This window comes from Euprymna scolopes, unplaced genomic scaffold (genome assembly GCF_053919585.1).
Source record: "Euprymna scolopes isolate OS-2025 unplaced genomic scaffold, ASM5391958v1 sca273, whole genome shotgun sequence".
NCBI lineage: Eukaryota > Metazoa > Mollusca > Cephalopoda > Sepiida > Sepiolidae > Euprymna > Euprymna scolopes.
In genome coordinates this window covers 15,642-35,425 of record NW_027633295.1, presented here as the reverse complement: position 1 = coordinate 35,425, position 19,784 = coordinate 15,642, and the positions used below count along the sequence as shown (strand labels likewise).

Here is a 19,784-nt window from a genome sequence, read left to right as displayed (position 1 = left end):
TAAGGAGAGAATTGACTCCTGAAAAAAAATAACCCTCAAGAGAAAAGATGGAGGCAAAGAAATAAAATAATACGCCGCCTGTTGCAAGACTATAAAGTAGATATCCTGATATGGTCCACGGATTGTGCCAAGCTGGAATTGATTTTAATGAGGCATAAATCATGGCTGTGCAATAAACAGTAATGATACTTAATAGTGCGACAATAATGCTTAGTAGTGAAACTATGTTGGCTTCCCAGTAATAGCTATAGTACATCATAAGCAAGGCAGGTGGGTAAACTAATACAGCCAGTACTCCTTCACGTGAAAGCCAAGATGTACGCCATTGGCTCATGGCTCGCCATGCTCTTTCAGGGTGTCCTAAATGCCATGTTGAAGAGATTAATCCAAAACTGATAAGCGATAATGCCGTACCAATAATAATTAGGATTTGAGTAGGGGTAAATGCGGTAGATTCTGAGATATTTAAGCTTATACTAAGCCATATCAAAAGACCATAACCAAAGCCAGTGCTAGTGGTAAAAAGAATAACGGAAGCGGCAGGATGCATAATTAATTTAAGCGTTTTGAGCCAGTTTTTTTGCCCAGCGGTTTAGTAATTTTTCTGTATTACTTTCAGCTTGAGAGAGTGGGGCAATACTGTCTTTTCGTTGATGTTGTTTAGGGCGAGGAGGTAAGTAGCGATTTACTGGTTGACAATCTTGTTCAGGCATTAACTCATAGCCTCCTCGTTCTCTCACTAGGGTTGAAACCTTTGAATTTTCATCACTAAAGTCACCAAAGCTTCTTGCTCCTGCTGGGCAGGTAGATACACAAGCAGGTACACGGCTACTTTCGGGTAAATTAGGGTTATAAATGCGATCCACACATAAGGTGCATTTTTTCATGACACCTTCAACTTGGTCAAACTCTCTAGCACCGTAGGGGCATGCCCATGAGCAGAGTTTACAACCTATACAAGTATCCATATTGACTAATACAATGCCATCTTCATCTCTTTTGTATGATGCACCAGTTGGACAAACGGTTACACATGGTGGATTTTCACAGTGTAAGCAAGATTTTGGAAAATGAACAGTTTGACTAAATTGTTCACCATTAATCTCTTGGGCAATCTCATAGGAATGTACACGATTAAACCATACACCATCTGGATCTTCTTGCTGTGGATTGAGATCGGTTAATGGTGCCATGTGCCCACTTGTATTCCATTCTTTGCAATTCACTACGCAGGCATGACACCCTACACAGGTATCAAGGTCAATTACTAGTCCGAGCTTTTTTTCAGTATGTTTTGGAATAGTTGTCATTATCTATCTTAATAAAGTAAGAATTATGAGTGGTTTTTATTTATACCAATCCACTCTTTTATCGGTTTAGGTTGAGCATTTTTAGGTTGAGCTTTAAGATCTTTACCAAATTGAGATACTGAACGTTTGGTATCAGTTTGTATAGGTTTTTTATTTATTGGTGGGAAGAGAGGATAAACTGTTTTATCGCTCTCATTTTGTTCTTTTTCTGTACATTTTCTAATGCGTACACGTAAATCATACCATGCAGCTTGCCCAGTTACAGGATCAGAGTTAGCATAGCGAAATCCACTTTCTTTTTGTGGTAGGAGTTCTGAAATAAGATGATTTAACAAAAATCCTTGTTTAAATTCAGGGGAGTTGTTATCTAATTCCCATGCTCCTTTACGCTTGCCAATTGCATTCCAAGTCCAAATAGTATCCTTATTGGTACCCAACATAATTTTAACAGGAGCTTTAATTTTTCCGTGATGACTTTCTAACCATATCCAATCACCATCTTGTATGTCATGTTGTTTGGCAAGTTCTGGATGTAGGTAAAGAAAATTGCGATTCGTTATCTGACGTAACCAAGCATTTTGCGACCCCCAAGAATGATACATATGCATAGGGCGTTGAGTAATCGCTTGTAGGGGGTATTCCTCTTTATCAATGAGTTGTTGTTCGAACGGTTCATACCAAATAGGAAAAGGATCAAAGTAAGTTTCAACTCGTTCTCTGTGTTCTTGAGGTGGTTGAGGATCAATTAATCCTTGAGCACTGAGGCGAAACTTTTGCATGACTTCACTGTAGAGTTGCATTACAATGGGCTTGTCACTTTGTATCCACCCCATATTTTTAGCATATGTTAAATAGGCTTGGTTAGAGTGCTTGTAGAATTGTTTGTCAAGAGAAATTTCTTCAGACCAAAAGCATCCATTTTTCTTATATTCTTCGATTTGGTTAGGGTTAGGATTGCCTTTACCGTGAGTAATATTACCCTCATCATCCAATCGCCAGCCGGCAAGTGGTCCAACACCTGGTGCTCTTTGGTGGTTAATGATATAGTCGTCGTAGCCATTATACAAGGGTTCACCATTGTCATTGACAAAACCAGGTAACTTTAAACGAGCTCCTAACTCAATTAATACTTCTTGAAATGGGCGAACATCACGATCTGGCTCTTCTATTGGTACACGAATGGCATCACCTGGTCCCTCAGCATTAGAGATAGGACGATCAAGTAAGGAAATACAATCATAACGCTCTAAATAAGTTGTGTCCGGTAAGACAAGATCAGCATAAGGAATGGTTTCTGAATAATAGGCATCGCTATAGATAAATTTAGGTATCTTGTAATTTCCTTGTTCGTCCTTGTCGGTGAGATAGTGCAGAGTATCCTTAACATTCATGGAGGAATTCCATGCCATATTTGCCATGTACATCATCACTACATCAACGGAATAGGGATCACCTTTCCAAGCATTATGTAGTACCATGTGCAACAAACCATGTGAAGCAAGAGGAAATTCCCAACTATAGGCTTTATCTAGCCTTTTTGGTGAACCATCTTCTTCAATAATAAGGTCCTTAGGAGATTGAGGGTTGCCAATTGGCATGCCATGTAGTGATTCATTAGTTTGTCCAGTTGCTGATGTTGGTTTTGGTGGTGGTGGAATTTCCTTAGGATAAGGAGCTTTGTAACGCCACCCACCAGGCACGTCTACACTGCCAAGAATAAGCTGTAGAAGGTGCAAGGCACGACAAGTGTGAAAACCATTTGAATGAGCCGATATACCACGCATTGAATGAAAACTAACTGGACGTCCAGTGATTTTGCTGTGTTTTTTGCCACGATAATCTACCCACTCTTGATCAATTGTTATTTCATTTTCAAAAGCAGCCTCTGCAATTTCAGCAGCCAATCGTTTAATTGTACTTACTGATATGCCAATTTCTTCAGCGGTATTTTCCGCCGCATATTGATCATCGGCATAGCGTTTGACCATCAATTCAAATACAGGAACAGCCGTGCTTCCATCTGCTAATTTATAGCTTCCCGTTAGTGCTGGTTTTTCACATTGTTCAGCAGGAATGAAGGTTTGACTATCTGTATCATATACCAGAGGTTGTTGCTCATCATTTCGTGCAAATAATCCATGCTTTGCTGTATTTTCAGCATCAATAACCAACCAACTGGCATTGGTATAACGAACTAGAAAGGGCAAATCAATCTTATCTGCTTTCAGGAGTTCATGAATGAGAGAAAAAATAAGCAAACCATCTGTGCCTGGTTTAAGAGCAAGCCACTCATCAGCGATGGCAGAGTAGCCTGTTCGGACAGGGTTAACAGAAACAACTTTGCAATCTTCTTTGTTTTTGAGCTTACCCATGCCGATTTTAATTGGGTTGGAGTCATGATCTTCAGCGACGCCAAAGAGCATAAAATACCGTGTTCGTTCCCAATCAGGCTCACCAAATTCCCAAAAAGCACCACCAAGAGTATAGAGACCAGCAGTTGCCATATTTACTGAACAAAATCCTCCATGTGCTGCAAAATTATGTGTACCATATTTAGCAGCCCACCAACCAGTTAATGATTGGCTTTGATCACGACCGGTAAAAAATGCTAATTTTTTTGGATCTTTATTGCGAGTAGTTTGTAGCCATTCTGTGGCAATGTCTATAGCTTCTTCCCAACTAATTTCTTTGAACTCACCACTGCCTCGCTCACCCACTCTCAATAGTGGAGAAGTTAGGCGAGCAGGAGAGTAGTGATTCATAATGCCAGCTGAACCCTTAGCACATAAGACACCTTTATTCACAGGGTGATCAGGATTGCCTTCAATATAACGCACCTTGCCATTTTTCATGTATACCTTGATGCCACAACGACAGGCACACATATAGCAAGTAGTTTTCTTCACCTCATCAGCAATGACAGGGGTAACGTTAACTTGTTCGACAACAGTCGAAAGAGGGTTCAATGACATAGTTAAACTCTAGATTATGAAGTCTATTGGTAAGTTTGGCTTACACGTAGTCTTTATATTTATCTAAGAAACGTATTGGTTTCGATAGTGCATCGCGACGGAATGGATCGCCCAATTCACGAGTACACATAATTTCGATAATAGTCGTTTTTTTGTCGTTCATTTGAGCATCAATAGCACTTTTTAGAGCTGTACCAACATCTTCTAAGCGATCAACACGAGTACCTTCTGCGCCCATTGCTTTGGCAACTTCTGCCCAGCTACCATTTTCTAATTCGGCAGCAGTGAAGCGACGGTTATAGAAATCCACTTGGTTTTTCTTTTCAGCTCCCCATTGACGGTTGTGGAATACCACAGCGGTTACGGGTATGTTATGGCGAACACAAGTAAATGTTTCTTGCATGCTCATTCCCCAAGCTCCATCACCTGCATAGGAAATCCCAGGACGATCTGGTGCTGCAGTCTTCGCACCAATCATAGTTGGAAAAGCATAACCACAGTTACCAAAACTCATCGCTGCAAAGAAGCTACGAGGTCTTTCAAAGCGGAGGTAACTGTTAGCAACGGAGTTAATGTTTCCAATGTCAGTTGAGACCATGACATCAGCTGGCATAGCTTTTTCTAATTCACGGAGGACTTGACGAGGATGGAGATAACTTCCTGCTTCTTGATTTTGCTCTTCAATCATATCTAAGCTGAAATCATCTTTTTCATGAGTCCATTCATCCAATTCTTTTTCCCATGTTTGTTTTTCTTTTTGAATTTCAGCACTGCGTGCATCACGAGTTTCATCGCAAGCAAGGGTTCTATCTTGTAGTCGGGAAAGGAGAGCTTTAGCAGAGGCCTTAGCATCGCCACAAATTCCTACTGTAACTTTCTTAACAAGACCAAGCATCTTATGGTCAGTATCCACTTGGATGATTTTAGCACTAGTTGGCCAGTAGTCTAGCCCATGTTGAGGTAGCGTTCCGAATGGTCCTAATCTTGAACCAAGAGCTAATACTACATCTGCTTTTGACATCAGTTTCATTGCGGCTTTTGAACCTTGATAACCAAGCGGACCACACCACAATGGGTGACTTGCTGGGAAGGAGTCATTATGTAGGTAGCTGTTTACAACTGGAGCTCCAATTCTTTCGGCAAGAGCTTTACATTCTTCAACGCCATCAGCGAAAACTACGCCACCACCTGAGATAATAACAGGAAATTTGGCATTGGCTAATAAATCCGCAGCATCATTAAGTGATTGTTCGCCACCTGCACCACGATCAATGACGATTGGTTCAGGAATCTCAGCTTCAATTTCACCGTAGAAGTAATCACGTGGAATATTGAGTTGTGAAGGTGCCATTTCAGACATCGCACGATCAAAGCAACGTCCAGTAATTTCTGCCATACGTTTTGGATTGTTGACGTGTCCTTGGTACTTGGTGAATTCTTGGAACATAGGTAACTGATTAGCTTCTTGGAAACCACCTAGTCCCATGCCCATCGTACCTGTTTCAGGAGTAATCATGACCACTGGACTGTGTGCCCAATATGCAGCAGCAATTGCTGTTACGCAGTTACTGATTCCTGGACCATTTTGACCAATAACAACACCATGACGACCACTTGCACGGGAGTATCCATCTGCCATGTGAGCAGCTCCCTGTTCATGTACAACAGGTATAAAACGAATGCCAGCTGGGGCAAAAATATCCATGGCATCCATGAACGCTGAGCCCATAATACCATAAATATCTGTGACACCGTTTGCCACCATAGTTTCAACAAATGCCTCACTTGGCGTCATTTTAACTTTAGACATATTTTTTTCTCCATATTTAATCTGTTTTTTTTAGATAAACTTTAAGAATTACTTAAGTAATTAGGAATCCCATTATCAATTATAATGGGTTTGTTCAGAGCTTTTCACATTATTAGCCTCTTAATTTCGTGAAGTCAACTCATTAATATAACACTTACATTGATTTTATGATTAGTTGCCTATCTTATTAAGTTGGTGTGTGAAAAGATAGATGGGTAGCACGTTTTACTAGGTTATTTGATTCTCAAATGAGACAAGAGCAGAGTGTTTCTTGAGAATTTTAACGTTTTTGCTTATGTATTTCTCTTTGATTTTTAGGCAATTAATTTTTTCCATAGAAACCAGTTTTTAACATGCATAATTCTCCTGACAGGGGTTTTGGCAACAATTAACAAAAAGGCAATGGATAATAAGCACCAAACAGCGGGCCATTCATTAGGATTGCTGGTTGTTAAAAAAGCAAGAAATGGTCCAAATAATGCATGGTATAGCGTGAATCTCCATGAACCATATAATAATGGTAAACCAAACATAGCCATGGTAAACAGCAGTGGAGCCAAACCAATTTCTAAAAAACCATAGTCTAACAACATTAAACCGTTTAGTGGCAATTCCCAAGCAATATGCCAACTTCCTGAAACTGAACCCAAGTTCTCACCGCACAAAACACTTCCTACCGTACACATGGTAGCACTTGGAAATGGATACATTTTAATTAATAAAATAATTGTCGTAATGAAACAGAAAGTGTATACCCAAGGGGCAATTTTTTGCCGTACACCGCTCGGAATAAAGTACATAGATAGGGCGTTGGCAAAAAATGGCTGAAATGCAATGTGTAAAAACCCTAAAAGGGTAGCAATTTGATTAGATAGCAGTAGGTGGTTGTCAATAACAGAATAGGTGTAGCCCTGTAGTAATTCCATTAATGAAAAATAACCTAAAGTTCCCCATAAACTAATGGGTTCTTTTTTGTAGGCTGAATACAAACTAAACCCCATACCCACACTGCCTGCTACTAACGATGCCTCACCACTCCAACACATATTACGTCTTATTTATTTTTTAATCTATTTTTCAAGTTAATTTTTTAAAGCGTATTGTTAGGTGCATTGCATAGATTTCTTTAGCCTTATTTACTATACGAATGAATTGATCATGACATACCGATTTAAGGTCTGACATATGCTACACACGACATCACGCTATGGCTATGAAAGTATTGTACTTTATTTTGTATTTTGAGTGAATAGTGAAATAGAGTAAAGATGCTTTTGGGTAAAAATAAATGCACTGTAGTGATGTGACTTTGAAGTAGATTGGTGTAGGTGAAAATGAGTAAAGATGGTATTAAATTCATCAATTCTCAAATCCTCTCAGCAAGTTAGAAATTTCTGACTATGTTGGTAAATGGTTTTTAAGGCATCTTCAAATAAGTCTAATTCTTCAAGGGTGTTATAACAAGATAGACTGATGCGTAGGCAAGCATGGATATGTAGACTTTTCATCAGTGGTTTAGCACAGTGGTGTCCAGCTCTTAAACAGAAGCCCAATTCATTAAATAGGTGAGCAGCATCATGTGGGTGGAGATGATGTATATTAAAAGCGAAGATGGGATGACGTGGTAAATTTGAGTGATGAATGATGTCAATAAAGCTGTATTTTTGTAGTAATGTATTGGTTTTTTTTAAAAGGGATTGGTGATGTTTATGTAAGGCTTGTTGGTCTAAAGATGCAAGCCACTTCAAGGTGTGAGAAAGAATAATAGCTTGTTGATATGGTGGTGTCCCTGCTTCAAATTTTTGTGGTATTTTTAGCCAAGAATTATCCAGTTCAGAACTATTTAGCATAGGCATGTCTAATACCATACCACCACCCCACATGATAGGTTGCCATTTTTCTAATAGCTTTTCCTTGGCATATAATACGCCAATGCCACTGCTAGCAAACACCTTATGCCCTGAGAAACAATAAACATCCGCATCTAAGTTTGATACGTTAGGAATATCATGTTGAATCATTTGTGCACCATCCACAACTAGGATTATATTATTACGTATACACCATTTTTTAATCAATGAAATATCGCTGATTACCCCTGTTACATTCGAGCAGTGTGTGATGGATAAAATGGCAATATTTTTATCTTCAAAATTTGTTAATTGTGATAAGTCAATTGCTCCGTTAGTATCAACTGGTAGGCGATATAATTGTAAATTTTTTTGTTTACAGAGTTCTATCCAAGGAAGAAAATTGCTATGATGCTCAGCATCAGTGATTAGGACAGCTTGGTTTTTTTTTAGATTTTCAGTCAAACAACGTGCACTGATATTTAAAGCTTCTGTTGTACCACGACAGAATATAATCTCATGTGCTTTTGCACCGATTAGCTTGGCAATAGTTTGGCGAGCTTGTTCGTAGTATTCACTGATTATTTCTGCTTCTTTATAGATGCCACGAGTAATATTTGATCGTGGTAAATTATCTAGCATAGAAGTGGTTTCAATAGCTGTTGTGCAATACTGGGTAGTGGAGGCGTTATCAAAGAAATGGCGTTGTTTGTTGTTATAAACAGCAGGGAAATGGTGTTGGTACATGAATAGGATTAGGTGTGGTGCTATTTTAAGTTCTGGCGATTAACTGTATCATGAAAAGTATCAGCCTCTACATGCAGGTATCGTTGAGTGGTATCAATGCTTTCATGACGAGCAATGGCTTGCAAGTAGCGCAAGTCAATGCCATCATCTGCTTGATGAGTTAGTGAAGTGTGGCGAAACCAGTGGGTAGAGGCAAGGCTAAGTTTCTTGGCGTATTCGGGGTAATCACATTCTATTAGTTGACTAATGTCTTTCACTTTTTTTTTGACTATTTTGTAGAGCATATCTGCAGTGATATATCGTTCTCCTTTCAAGGTGGCAACTAGGGGTGCATGGTCAGTTGATGATGGATGCGGATGTAGTCCCCTAAATTCACGATAACGCATAAGTGCTTCCATGCTTTCATCTTTCCATGGGATACGCTGAGTTTTTCCTCCTTTTCCAGTGATAATCCACCACCATTTATTGTGTTGGTTTTGGATGCTGTTCATACTATGTGAAACGACTTCACTGGCACGTGGGCTTTGTAAATAAAGCAGACTGAAAATAAAAAGATTACGTTCAAAATGAGCATGTTGTTGAGCTGTTTCTGGATTTTCTTGTAATAAATGTTGCCAAAAAAGTTGCCATATTTCTTTATCAAGATAGCGCTCTACATTAGCCGCATTATAGGGCTTTGGCCGGCTAGATTTACTGAGAAGCTTAACGGGGTTGCCAGATAAATAGCCTGCATCAACTAAAAACGAAAAACATGCTCCAATAATCGTGAGAGTTTGTTTTCTACTGGCTTCACTCAAAGCACCTTCAAAGGGTTTCCAGTCCAGGCTTGTGCGTGGCATACGTGGTCCGCACCAATAATCATAGGGAGTTGGCTTAGCGAGAAATTTTAAGTAATCTTGAATATCTTCGACATTTAAACTAGAAAATGGCTTTTGTTTGGATTGTAAACACCAAGTGTAGAGCCTTTCAATTTCTTTACGATAGGAGCGGAAGGTTTGTGGTGATTCATCATAACGTCGCAACCAAGCACTAAGAGCTTGAAAATCATTGTTTGCATGAATTTGTTGTGTAGAAATTTGACTACGATTACTCCCTGTCTCACCGCTCAAATAGTGAGGTAGGGTATTTAATTTTTCTATAGGTTTAATTAACGATCTGTCGCTCAAAGTTCGCAAAGAAAATTATGATAAATAAAAACGTGCCACTGCGTGCAATTATAACATTGTATTTGTTTTTAATGATGGTTGGTTTTTAGCAGTTGTACCGTTATAATAGGTCCTGTCAAGAGGGATTTTGATGCTAGTTTTGTAGTGCATTTTTGTTGTATTTGTTTTTGTTGAACTTTTTTTATTAGAAATCTTGGTATAAGGAGTTATTATGAAAGTAGGTTGCCCTAAAGAAATTAAAGCAAATGAGTATCGTGTTGGTTTGGTTCCCAGTAGCGTTAGGGAATATGTACATCATGGTCATGAAGTGCTTATTGAAAAATCAGCAGGTTTAGGTGTTGGTATCAGTGATCAAGAATATATTGATGTGGGGGCAACTATTATTGATAGTGCTGAGAAAGTGTTTGCAAGTGCAGATATGATCGTGAAAGTTAAGGAACCACAGCCTAGTGAATGGAAGCAGTTAAGAAAAGGGCAGATTTTATATACATATTTGCATTTGGCAGCTGATTTGCCACAAACTGAAGGATTGATTAATTCTGGATGTACAGCAGTTGCATATGAAACAATTACGGATGAAAATGGCGGGCTACCTCTATTAGCACCTATGTCTGAGGTGGCAGGTCGATTGTCTATTCAAGCAGCGGCACGTTGTTTGGAAAAAGAAAGTGCTGGTGAGGGATTGTTGCTTGGAGGAGTCCCCGGAGTGGTTGCTGGTCGTGTTGTCGTTATCGGTGGTGGTGTAGTTGGTACACAAGCGGCCAAAATGGCAGTTGGTATTGGTGCTGAGGTGACTATTTTAGATCGTTCTCTTCCCCGTTTGCGTGAATTGGATGATTTTTTCAATGGACGAGTGCGTACACGATATTCTAGTCTTGATTCTGTTTTGGCAGAAATTAAGCAAGCAGATGCCGTGATTGGTGCAGTTTTGATACCTGGTGCTAAAGCACCAAAATTAGTTTCTAAAACTATGCTTTCAGATATGAAACAAGGTAGTTGTTTGGTGGATGTGGCAATTGATCAGGGTGGATGTTTTGAAACATCGGTGGCGACCACCCATAGCGAACCAACTTTTGTTGAAGACGGGGTGGTGCATTATTGTGTGGCTAATATGCCCGGTGCTGTACCACGTACATCAACTTATGCACTAAATAATGCAACACTTTCTTATGGTTTAATGTTAGCCAATCAAGGCATTGAGGCATTTAAGGATAATCAACATTTGTTAAATGGTTTAAATATTTATGATGGGAAAGTGACTAATCCCTTTGTTGCTGAAGCATTAGGTTTTGAATATCAAAATCCCAAACAGCTATCGTGAACATAGATAAATTATTAGCAATATTTAAAAAGGACCCTTTTGAGTAATAATCAGAAGGGTTTTTTATTTGCTTTTTTAGCAACCTTCTTATCGAGTATTTTTCCACTTGCTTTTCGTGAGTTAGGTAGATTACATGAATGGTTGTTGAGCGTCTTAGCTCTAGTTATTGTTTCCTTGTTCATTTCTTTTGTTCCCATGGCAATGAAGCCCTCACGCTTGAACTTGCCTAAAAAAACTTGGCTAGTGATTATTCTTGTGGGTACTACCTCACTATTAGGTAATGGCTTTTACATGCAATCTCTACAGATGCTAGAGCCAGCAATTTCATTAACCATTCAACGTACGGAACTCATTTTTGTGGCGATTTTGGGAGCGGTTTTTTTTGCTGAAAAAATTACCATAGCTGTGGTGATTGCTGTTGTCCTTTCTATGGTTGGATTATTTTTTTTGCAAGGAGGAGTTTTTTTTATTAATGAGTTGTTATTACATGCGATTTTTATTACCTTGTTATCATCATTCTCATTTGCATTAATGCTCGTTTTTTCTAAAGCTAGTCTACGTTATGTTGGTGCATTAACAATGAACTTTTATCGACTATTATTTATGGCATTGTTATTAATTTTATGGTTAGATATAGAGAGGTTGAAAGATTTGACTGCATATGCTTGGATGTTGGTTATTATTTCTGCTATATGTGGGCCGGTAGGAGCTCGTTATTTTATTACTTCTTCTTTGAGATATATTCCTATGGGAACGGCTCTACTTTATACGATGATGGCTCCTGTGATGACCGCTTGTTGGCAATGGTTTTTATGGGGTACAACACTACATAGCACTGAGGTAATTGGTGCGTTGATGATTCTCTTGGGTGTGATGTTTACTTTATTAAAAGATTTTGATGTAACAAATAATTTAAAAAAACTTTTCTTTTTAGTAGAAAAATAATAGGGGTTTTTTAGGCTTTAGGTAGAGTTACGCCAGTTTGTGCCATATATTTTCCTTGTCGGTCAGCATAGGAGGTTTGGCAACCATCATCTGATTTGAAAAAGAGCATCTGTGCGACGCCTTCATTAGCGTAAATTTTTGCTGGTAGTGGTGTGGTGTTGGAAAATTCTAAGGTGACATGTCCTTCCCATTCAGGTTCCAAGGGTGTGACATTAACAATAATGCCACAACGGGCATAAGTTGATTTACCTAAACAAACTACTAATACATCACGAGGTATTTTAAAATATTCCACGGTTCTTGCTAAGGCAAAAGAGTTAGGAGGAATAATGCATTCAGCTCCAGAAAAATCAACGAAACTATTGTTGTTGAAATTTTTTGGATCAACTGTTGCTGAGTTAATGTTTGTAAAGATTTTAAATTCTTCTGCACAGCGTACATCATAACCGTAGCTTGAAGTACCATAAGAGATGAGGCGTTTTCCTTGCTCATTGACTTTGATTTGTTGAGGTTCAAATGGCGAAATCATGTGTTTTTCTTCGGCCATGCTATTAATCCATTTATCAGAACATATTGTCATAGTGTAGTTAAGTGTATTATTAATTACTAATGCAGACTTTTAATTTCAACTGTTGGCATCTTTGCAGTGAAATCGTTTGGTTGTTGAGAAAGTAGGGCACTAGCTTTACGGGCAATTTTTTGATAATGCTCAAATAGAAAGGCTTGTTGATTGTGATTATGTATGTTTTGCAACAGCTTTCCTTTATCCATCGATTCACAGATTTGCTCATTTAGAGGAATTTCTCCAAGAAAGTTTACCATATAATCTTGTGCAAGGGTATTACCCCCTTTTGATTGAAAAATATGGCTATTTTGATTGCAGTGTGGACAGATGAAATAGCTCATGTTTTCAACTATTCCTAATGTGTGAATATTGACTTTTTCAAACATGCGAATGGCTTTTCGTGCATCGGCAAGAGCGACATTTTGTGGGGTAGTGACGATGATGGCACCACTCACAGGTATGTTTTGTGCTAAGGTTAATTGAGTATCTCCAGTACCAGGCGGAAGATCAATAATTAGATAATCTAACTCTCCCCAGTTAGTTTCACTGAGCAATTGCTTGAGCGTGTTGGTAACAATGGGACCTCGCCAAATCATAGGAGTATCTTGTTCGGTGAGAAAACCGATAGACATGGTTTGTAAATCACCTGATTTGAGAGGTGTCATGGTTTTGCCATCAGGACTGGTTGGGCGTTCATGGATTCCCAACATTGTCGGAATGCTTGGTCCGTAAATATCAGCATCTAATAGTCCTACTGATGCACCTTCTTGGCTTAAGGCACGAGCGACATTTACTGAAACAGTCGATTTTCCAACACCTCCTTTTCCTGAGCCAACTGCAATGATGTTTTTGATATTTGGTAAGCCTTTTGCACCACTTTGTATTTGATGACGTTTGATTTGAGATTCAATGCTGATATTAACAGGTGGTAAATCAATAGAAGATAGGCACTTGGAAATTTGTGCAGAAAGTGTGTGATGTTGGGATTTATTGGCATAAGCAAATTTAATATTAATCCCTATGCTGTGAGTCGAGTTGTCATTATTTTCAATGGTGATAGCGATGGATTTGTTTGTTTGTAGGGTCGTGCTAAGCTCTTCAATATGGATTGAAGAAAGGGCGTTAAGTATTGTTTTTTCTTGAGGGGAATGAGAAGGTGTTGAGTTGTTCACAAGTTCTAGAATATTTGCTTAATTTTTGTTAAAAAATAATAAAAATTTCAGTTCAATTTTACCATACTATCAGGACTTTTCTCGATATAAGAAATATTAACGTTATCGTCATATAAAGGTTTTTTTATGAATTTTTTGCTATTTTATTGTTATTTTCAAATCACGGGTTATAATTTAGAAAAGTTTTTCGTATCAATAAATTCACTTTCTAAATAATATATATCTTATATGGACATTCGCAAAGTAAAAAAAATCATTGAGTTGATTGAGGAATCTGATATTTCAGAGATTGAAATCGCTAGTGGAGAAGAAAATATCCGTATTCTGAGAGGAGGGGTAAATAATGTAATGTCTCATACCTCTACTCCAGTGATAGCAACCCCTACTGTGCCTCCGATAGCTCAAAGTTCTGTAACCACAGAATCTAATGAGAGTTCAGAAGAAGCGATAGAGTTTTCTGGTCATATTGTTCGTTCTCCCATGGTTGGCACATATTATGAATCGGCTTCTCCAGAGCAGGCACCCTATATTAAGGTTGGTGATAAAGTTAATGCAGGTGATACATTGTGCATTATTGAGGCAATGAAAATCATGAATCAAATCACTGCAGAAAAAACTGGTAAGGTAACTAAAATATTGGTTGAGAATTCACAGCCTGTTGAACATGATCAACCACTTTTTGTTATTGAATAACGCACTTATTATAAATTTTTCATTCTCATGTACGACAAATTATTGATTGCTAATCGAGGTGAAATAGCCCTACGCATATTGAGAGCTGCTAAAGAGTTAGGCATAAAAACAGTAGCCATACATTCAGATATTGATAGAAATTTAAAGCATGTTTTATTAGCTGATGAGACTGTTTGTATTGGTCCGGCACCGGCAACAAAAAGTTATTTGCACGTACCAGCTATTATTGCGGCGGCTGAGGTGACTCACTCTAATGCGATACACCCAGGATATGGATTCCTTTCTGAAAATGCCAAGTTTATTGATCAAGTTGAAAAATCTGGTTTTATTTTTGTTGGTCCTAAGGCGGAAACTGTTGAAATTATGGGTGATAAAGTTTCTGCAATTGCCAAGATGAAGAAAGCTGGTGTGCCAACTGTTCCTGGCTCAGATGGTGCAATTGGTAATGATAAAAAAGAAAATCTTAGAATTGCTGAGAGCATAGGATATCCCGTGATTATAAAAGCCTCAGGAGGAGGTGGTGGACGTGGTATGCGGGTAGTGGAGTCGGCAGATGAGCTAATTGAATCAATTAGTTTAACTCGTTCTGAGGCAAAAGCGGCTTTTGATAATGAGGAAGTTTATATAGAAAAGTTTTTACAAACGCCTCGTCATATTGAAATTCAGGTATTAGCTGATGGTCAGGGTAATGCCATTCATCTAGCTGAACGTGATTGCTCTATGCAGCGTAGACATCAAAAAGTGGTGGAAGAGGCACCTGCCCCTGGGATTAGTGAAGAAACTCGCCAAAAAATTGGTACAATTTGTGCTGAGGCATGTGTGCATATCGGTTATCGAGGAGCTGGCACATTTGAGTTTCTATATGAGAACGATAATTTTTATTTTATTGAAATGAATACTCGTGTGCAGGTTGAACATCCTGTTACAGAGATGATTACTGGAATTGATATTGTTAAGGAACAACTTAAAATTTCAGCAGGTGAAAAACTATCCATTAAACAATCTGATGTGAAAGTGACGGGTCATGCTATTGAGTGTCGTTTGAATGCCGAAGATTCAATGACCTTTATGCCAAGTCCCGGTAAGATAAATTATTTTCATGTTGCCGGTGGTGGTGGGGTACGTATGGATACGCATATTTATTCTGGTTATGAAGTGCCACCTAACTATGATTCCATGATTGGAAAATTGATTTGCCATGGTGAAACACGTGATATAGCCATTCGTAAGATGCAACAAGCATTAAAAGAAACCGTTATTGATGGTATTAAGAGTAATATTCCTTTGCAAGCTGACAATATGAGAGATGAAAATTTTATCGCTGGTGAAGTCAGTATTCATTATTTAGAAAAGCGTTTACAAAAAGAGGCAGAACTAAGTAACACTAAAGGATAGTAGATGCATTCCTTTTGCCATTTCAGTGTTATGAAAAACTAAAAGGATCTATCTTTTTGTGTGATTTTGTAGTCTTTAACTAATTTTATTATTTAACTAAATGAGTCATTTTTCTTCTCAGAAAGAAATGTTTGAGGTTATCGCATCAGATAATTTGTTATTGGATAAGCTTATCTATGATGAAATGAATAGTGATGTTGTTTTAGTTAAACAAATTGCTTCCTATATCGTAAAAAGTGGTGGCAAGCGTTTACGCCCTAAAATACTTTTACTCATGGCGAAAGCTTTCGGTTATGAAGGAGAAAAACATATTATTCTTGCTGCTATTATCGAGTTTATTCATATTGCCACATTATTGCATGATGATGTGGTGGATCAGTCTGATTTTCGTCGTGGTCAGCCTAGTGCAAATGCTGAGTTTAGTAATTCAGCAGCAGTATTGGTAGGTGATTTCCTTTATTCTCGTTCGTTTCAGTTGATGACTAGGGTGGGGAGTGAGGAAGTATTTTCTATTCTTTCAGATACAACAAATCGTATCTCTGAGGGCGAAGTTATGCAACTGATGCATATTGGTGATAGCAACCTTAGTGAAGAGAAATATTTTGATATTATTGAGCGGAAAACCTCGTGTTTATTTGAAGCCTCCTGTTGGTTATCAGCTGTTATTTCAGGTGTAAATGAAGAGCAAATAGAACAAAGTAGAAAATACGGTTATGCTCTAGGAATGGCTTTTCAAATGGTTGATGATATGTTGGATTATGTGGCAGATGCAGAGACCATGGGGAAATCTTTAGGAGATGATTTAAAGGAAGGTAAGGTAACATTGCCGTTAATACGATTAATGCAACAGGGTTCAGAACAGGATAGGGAACTCATTAGGCAAGTAATTGAGCAACCTTCTGAGGCGTATTTAGTCGATGTGGTAAATATGATTAAGAATAATCGTATTATTGATATAATTCAGGAAGAGGTAGAGAGTTACACTTCACAGGCATGTGAGGCATGTAGTTATATGCCAAATAATGTCTATACACAAGCTCTAAAAGAGATTGTAGTTCATGCAATGAGTCGTCAACACTAAGATTTCTTTATACTTATAAGAGACTAAAGCTTCTCTAAAAATTTATTTTTAAGGTTTAATTCTTTAGCCTTGTTGATTTTTTCTCAACAAGAGCATCTATATACCCAGAGTGCATTTCAATGGTGATTTTCTCTTGGGAATCAATTTTATTAAGTTCTTTAAGTGGTTGATTGGAATCATCTCGGATAATGGCGAAGCCTCTTTTCAGAATTTTTTTAGGATGGCTATTTTGAATCAAGCTGTGTATCATTTTTAGCTTGATTTTAAGATTTTCTATATAGGAGAGGATTCTTTGTTTAAGTATTTCTTGAGATTGTTGAATGATTTGTTTGTGTGTTGTAATTTTTTCTCTTGATAATTGTTGAATCAAGTAATGATTGGAAGCAATTTTTTGCTTGATTCTTTCTATTTTTGTGTTAGTATGAATGTGTAGAGCGGTATAGTGATTCATTAATTTGTTTTGGTTTTTTTGTGATAGTTGGTGGCAATATTGATGTAGTAAAAAGTGTAATTTTTCTATATTTTTATTTTCTTGTGCTAAATGTTGTTTGCTCAATAGATTGATTTCTCTCCATTGATGTGTGGTGTATTGTAGGGGAGAGAGTATGTATTCAATAATTTGTTTGGCTACTGCAGTGGGAGTTGGGAAGTGTCGATGAGCCACTTCGTTTATGAGTAGTTTATCAGTTTGATGTCCAAGACCAACCCAAATAGGAAGTGTTGCCAAGCAAACTAATTCATTGATGTGGTATTCTTCAAGATATTGTAAGTCCACGATGCTTCCACCACCGCGAATGATAACGATTAATTGGTAATTCTTTTGCTCATTTTTATTGAGAATTTCTTGTAGACAAGAGCTTAGGTTTTGGCTTGCTTTATTGCCCTGAAATATAGCTTGATAGTAGTCACATTGACACAGTTGGTTTTCAATCAGTGGAGCAAGGTAGTAATTGAAGTCAGCTAGACCTGCAGCATTTTCCGGACTGATTACGCAAATATTATGGAGTATTTTAGGAAGTTCTTTTTCTTTATTTTTTCCATAAATCCCTTTGCTTTGTAGAGACTGGCGTATGGCGTTAATTTTTTGTTGCATCTGCCCAAGTGTGTACTCAGCATTGATTTGTAGGATATTCAGACTTAGACCAAAGCGCTCATGAAAAATGCAACGTACTTGTAGCATAATTTTCAGATCGGTAGATAGCTGTTTTTTTGTTTGTTGTTCAAATTCTTCAATAATATGCTGTTGATTTTGCCACACAGTGGCACGTATTTTTGCTAACTCTTCACCATTTTTCTCACCACGCTCAATTAATTCAAGATAGTGGTGTTGTCTGTGTTTCTTAATTTGTGCAATTTCGGCATGAATCCATATTGGGTGTGTGAAATTTTGTTGCACGCTTTGTTTGATCATTTGCATTAAATATAGCAAAGATAGAGATGATGGGAGATGGTGAGTGCTTGTTGTGGAGCTTTGTTTTTCTGTATGGTCTGTCAATTTTATAAGGGATGGGGAATTGAAGGTATTGCTTGTTAAATCATTAGCATTGTTGTGTGTTAGTTTATTTTCAGGGTAAAGCCATATGGCAAAGGGAGTGAGGTCTTGATTTTCCTCTACATACCAAGATTTTTTATGAAAATCAAAATGAGCACCCAGTCTTTTTGCAAGATCTTTTTGTACAAAAGGAACATTTAGATATATTTTCTTTTTCGAGGTTTTTTCGCTCATGATATTTATATTGGAGGTGGCATTGCTTTGGCAAGGTTGTTTAGGTTTTTTTCTGCCTCGGCTAGACTGTTATAAGGGGTTGATACGGCAATTCTCCAGTTTTTTGCACCATTCATACCATTAAATAAATGAGTTAAGGGGCGAATGAGAGTATGGGTGTTCCATATGGGGTTAAGCCAAGTATAGTTTTCTCGTAATAGTTGAAAGTAATGTTCAATAACCTCTTGAGGTTTGGGTAGTATTTGTCTGTATGCAAGAATCCGTTCAGCATGAGTAAATAAGTAGGGGTTGTCCCATGCTTTTCTGCCAATCATCACGCCATCTAATGAGGTGTTAGGATATTTCTGTGACTGAGATAAATAATGTTTAATCTTGTCTAATGAGTTGATTTCACCATTGATACAGATATTGAGGGTAGGGAAATCTTGTTTAAGTTGGTACACAAATTCTGGTTTTAAGGGGGGGGCTTTGCGATTCAGACGAGGGCTTAGCCCTGCTAACCAAGCATTGCGTGCGTGAACAATAATGCGTCTGCAACCTGCTTGATGAATGGTATTGACAAAGTGGTGAACAAATTCATAGTCAATATGTTTATCAATCCCTAATCGATGTTTAACTGATACAGGGATATTAACTACTTTTTGAATAGCTTGAATGATATTGGCTACTTTTTCTGGTTGTTGCATTAGGCAAGCACCAAAATTAGCATTTTGTACTCTGTTTGAGGGGCATCCACAATTAATATTGATTTCATTGAAACCAGTTTGTTCAGCTTTTTTAGCGATTTTTGCACTATTTTCAGGGTGATCGCCACCTAATTGAAATACGGTGTTATTTTCCTCATCAAAACGACTAAAGTAGTGAAGTTGAGGATTGTGTATCACGGCATTGACAGAAATCATTTCGCTATATAGCTGAACCTTTGGTGCTAGTAGATGGATGAGTAAACGAAAAGGGGCTGAGGTATAACCCATCATCGGAGCAAGACGCAAAGTATCCATAAGTGATTGTTATTAGTACACATGATGAGT

At 37.9% G+C, this 19,784-nt stretch overlaps 9 protein-coding genes across 9 annotated transcripts; 2 read left to right on the top strand and 7 right to left on the bottom strand.

Annotated features, from left to right (window-relative positions):
* Positions 1 to 557: 557 nt before the first annotated feature.
* Positions 558 to 1,310, bottom strand: LOC145274171 (sulfite dehydrogenase subunit B-like). The gene has a single exon (XM_080127334.1). The coding sequence runs from the start codon at positions 1,308 to 1,310 to the stop codon at positions 558 to 560; it is 753 nt and encodes a 250-aa protein (XP_079983460.1).
* Positions 1,311 to 1,333: 23 nt separating this feature from the next.
* LOC145274169 (sulfite dehydrogenase subunit A-like) lies at positions 1,334 to 4,282 on the bottom strand. Its single transcript, XM_080127333.1, has one exon. It carries the CDS (start codon positions 4,280 to 4,282, stop codon positions 1,334 to 1,336), a length of 2,949 nt encoding a protein of 982 aa, XP_079983459.1.
* Positions 4,283 to 7,468: 3,186 nt separating this feature from the next.
* On the bottom strand, positions 7,469 to 8,689 carry LOC145274168 (putative cysteine desulfurase). The gene has a single exon (XM_080127332.1). The coding sequence runs from the start codon at positions 8,687 to 8,689 to the stop codon at positions 7,469 to 7,471; it is 1,221 nt and encodes a 406-aa protein (XP_079983458.1).
* A 20-nt stretch (positions 8,690 to 8,709) lies between these two features.
* Positions 8,710 to 9,528, bottom strand: LOC145274167 (tyrosine recombinase XerC-like). Its single transcript, XM_080127331.1, has one exon. The coding sequence runs from the start codon at positions 9,526 to 9,528 to the stop codon at positions 8,710 to 8,712; it is 819 nt and encodes a 272-aa protein (XP_079983457.1).
* A 538-nt stretch (positions 9,529 to 10,066) lies between these two features.
* LOC145274166 (alanine dehydrogenase-like) lies at positions 10,067 to 11,176 on the top strand. Its single transcript, XM_080127330.1, has one exon. The coding sequence runs from the start codon at positions 10,067 to 10,069 to the stop codon at positions 11,174 to 11,176; it is 1,110 nt and encodes a 369-aa protein (XP_079983456.1).
* A 1,551-nt stretch (positions 11,177 to 12,727) lies between these two features.
* On the bottom strand, positions 12,728 to 13,970 carry LOC145274165 (iron-sulfur cluster carrier protein-like). Its single transcript, XM_080127329.1, has 2 exons — positions 13,921 to 13,970; positions 12,728 to 13,598 (listed from the first exon to the last, which is right to left on the bottom strand). The coding sequence occupies exons 1-2, from the start codon at positions 13,968 to 13,970 to the stop codon at positions 12,728 to 12,730; spliced, it is 921 nt and encodes a 306-aa protein (XP_079983455.1).
* Positions 13,971 to 16,046: 2,076 nt separating this feature from the next.
* LOC145274163 (octaprenyl diphosphate synthase-like) lies at positions 16,047 to 17,027 on the top strand. Its single transcript, XM_080127328.1, has one exon. It carries the CDS (start codon positions 16,047 to 16,049, stop codon positions 17,025 to 17,027), a length of 981 nt encoding a protein of 326 aa, XP_079983454.1.
* A 55-nt stretch (positions 17,028 to 17,082) lies between these two features.
* On the bottom strand, positions 17,083 to 18,753 carry LOC145274162 (exodeoxyribonuclease 7 large subunit-like). The gene has a single exon (XM_080127327.1). The coding sequence runs from the start codon at positions 18,751 to 18,753 to the stop codon at positions 17,083 to 17,085; it is 1,671 nt and encodes a 556-aa protein (XP_079983453.1).
* Positions 18,754 to 18,758: 5 nt separating this feature from the next.
* Positions 18,759 to 19,754, bottom strand: LOC145274161 (tRNA-dihydrouridine(20/20a) synthase-like). Its single transcript, XM_080127325.1, has one exon. It carries the CDS (start codon positions 19,752 to 19,754, stop codon positions 18,759 to 18,761), a length of 996 nt encoding a protein of 331 aa, XP_079983451.1.
* Between the last annotated feature and the right edge of the window lie 30 nt (positions 19,755 to 19,784).

What these genes read in the sequence shown, in the direction of transcription:
- LOC145274171 (XM_080127334.1), bottom strand. Translation starts at nt 1,310, where the DNA reads ATGACAACTATTCCAAAACATACTGAAAAAAAGCTCGGACTAGTAATT.
- LOC145274169 (XM_080127333.1), bottom strand. Translation starts at nt 4,282, where the DNA reads ATGTCATTGAACCCTCTTTCGACTGTTGTCGAACAAGTTAACGTTACC.
- LOC145274168 (XM_080127332.1), bottom strand. Translation starts at nt 8,689, where the DNA reads ATGTACCAACACCATTTCCCTGCTGTTTATAACAACAAACAACGCCAT.
- LOC145274167 (XM_080127331.1), bottom strand. Translation starts at nt 9,528, where the DNA reads ATGCCACGCACAAGCCTGGACTGGAAACCCTTTGAAGGTGCTTTGAGT.
- LOC145274166 (XM_080127330.1), top strand. Translation starts at nt 10,067, where the DNA reads ATGAAAGTAGGTTGCCCTAAAGAAATTAAAGCAAATGAGTATCGTGTT.
- LOC145274165 (XM_080127329.1), bottom strand. Translation starts at nt 13,970, where the DNA reads ATGACGATAACGTTAATATTTCTTATATCGAGAAAAGTCCTGATAGTA. An exon ending in AGAAAAGTCCTGATAGTATG is followed by an intron (nt 13,599 to 13,920) that starts GTAAAATTGAAC and finishes TGTTAATATCAG; the next exon opens with CATTGAATCTCAAATCAAAC.
- LOC145274163 (XM_080127328.1), top strand. Translation starts at nt 16,047, where the DNA reads ATGAGTCATTTTTCTTCTCAGAAAGAAATGTTTGAGGTTATCGCATCA.
- LOC145274162 (XM_080127327.1), bottom strand. Translation starts at nt 18,753, where the DNA reads ATGAGCGAAAAAACCTCGAAAAAGAAAATATATCTAAATGTTCCTTTT.
- LOC145274161 (XM_080127325.1), bottom strand. Translation starts at nt 19,754, where the DNA reads ATGGATACTTTGCGTCTTGCTCCGATGATGGGTTATACCTCAGCCCCT.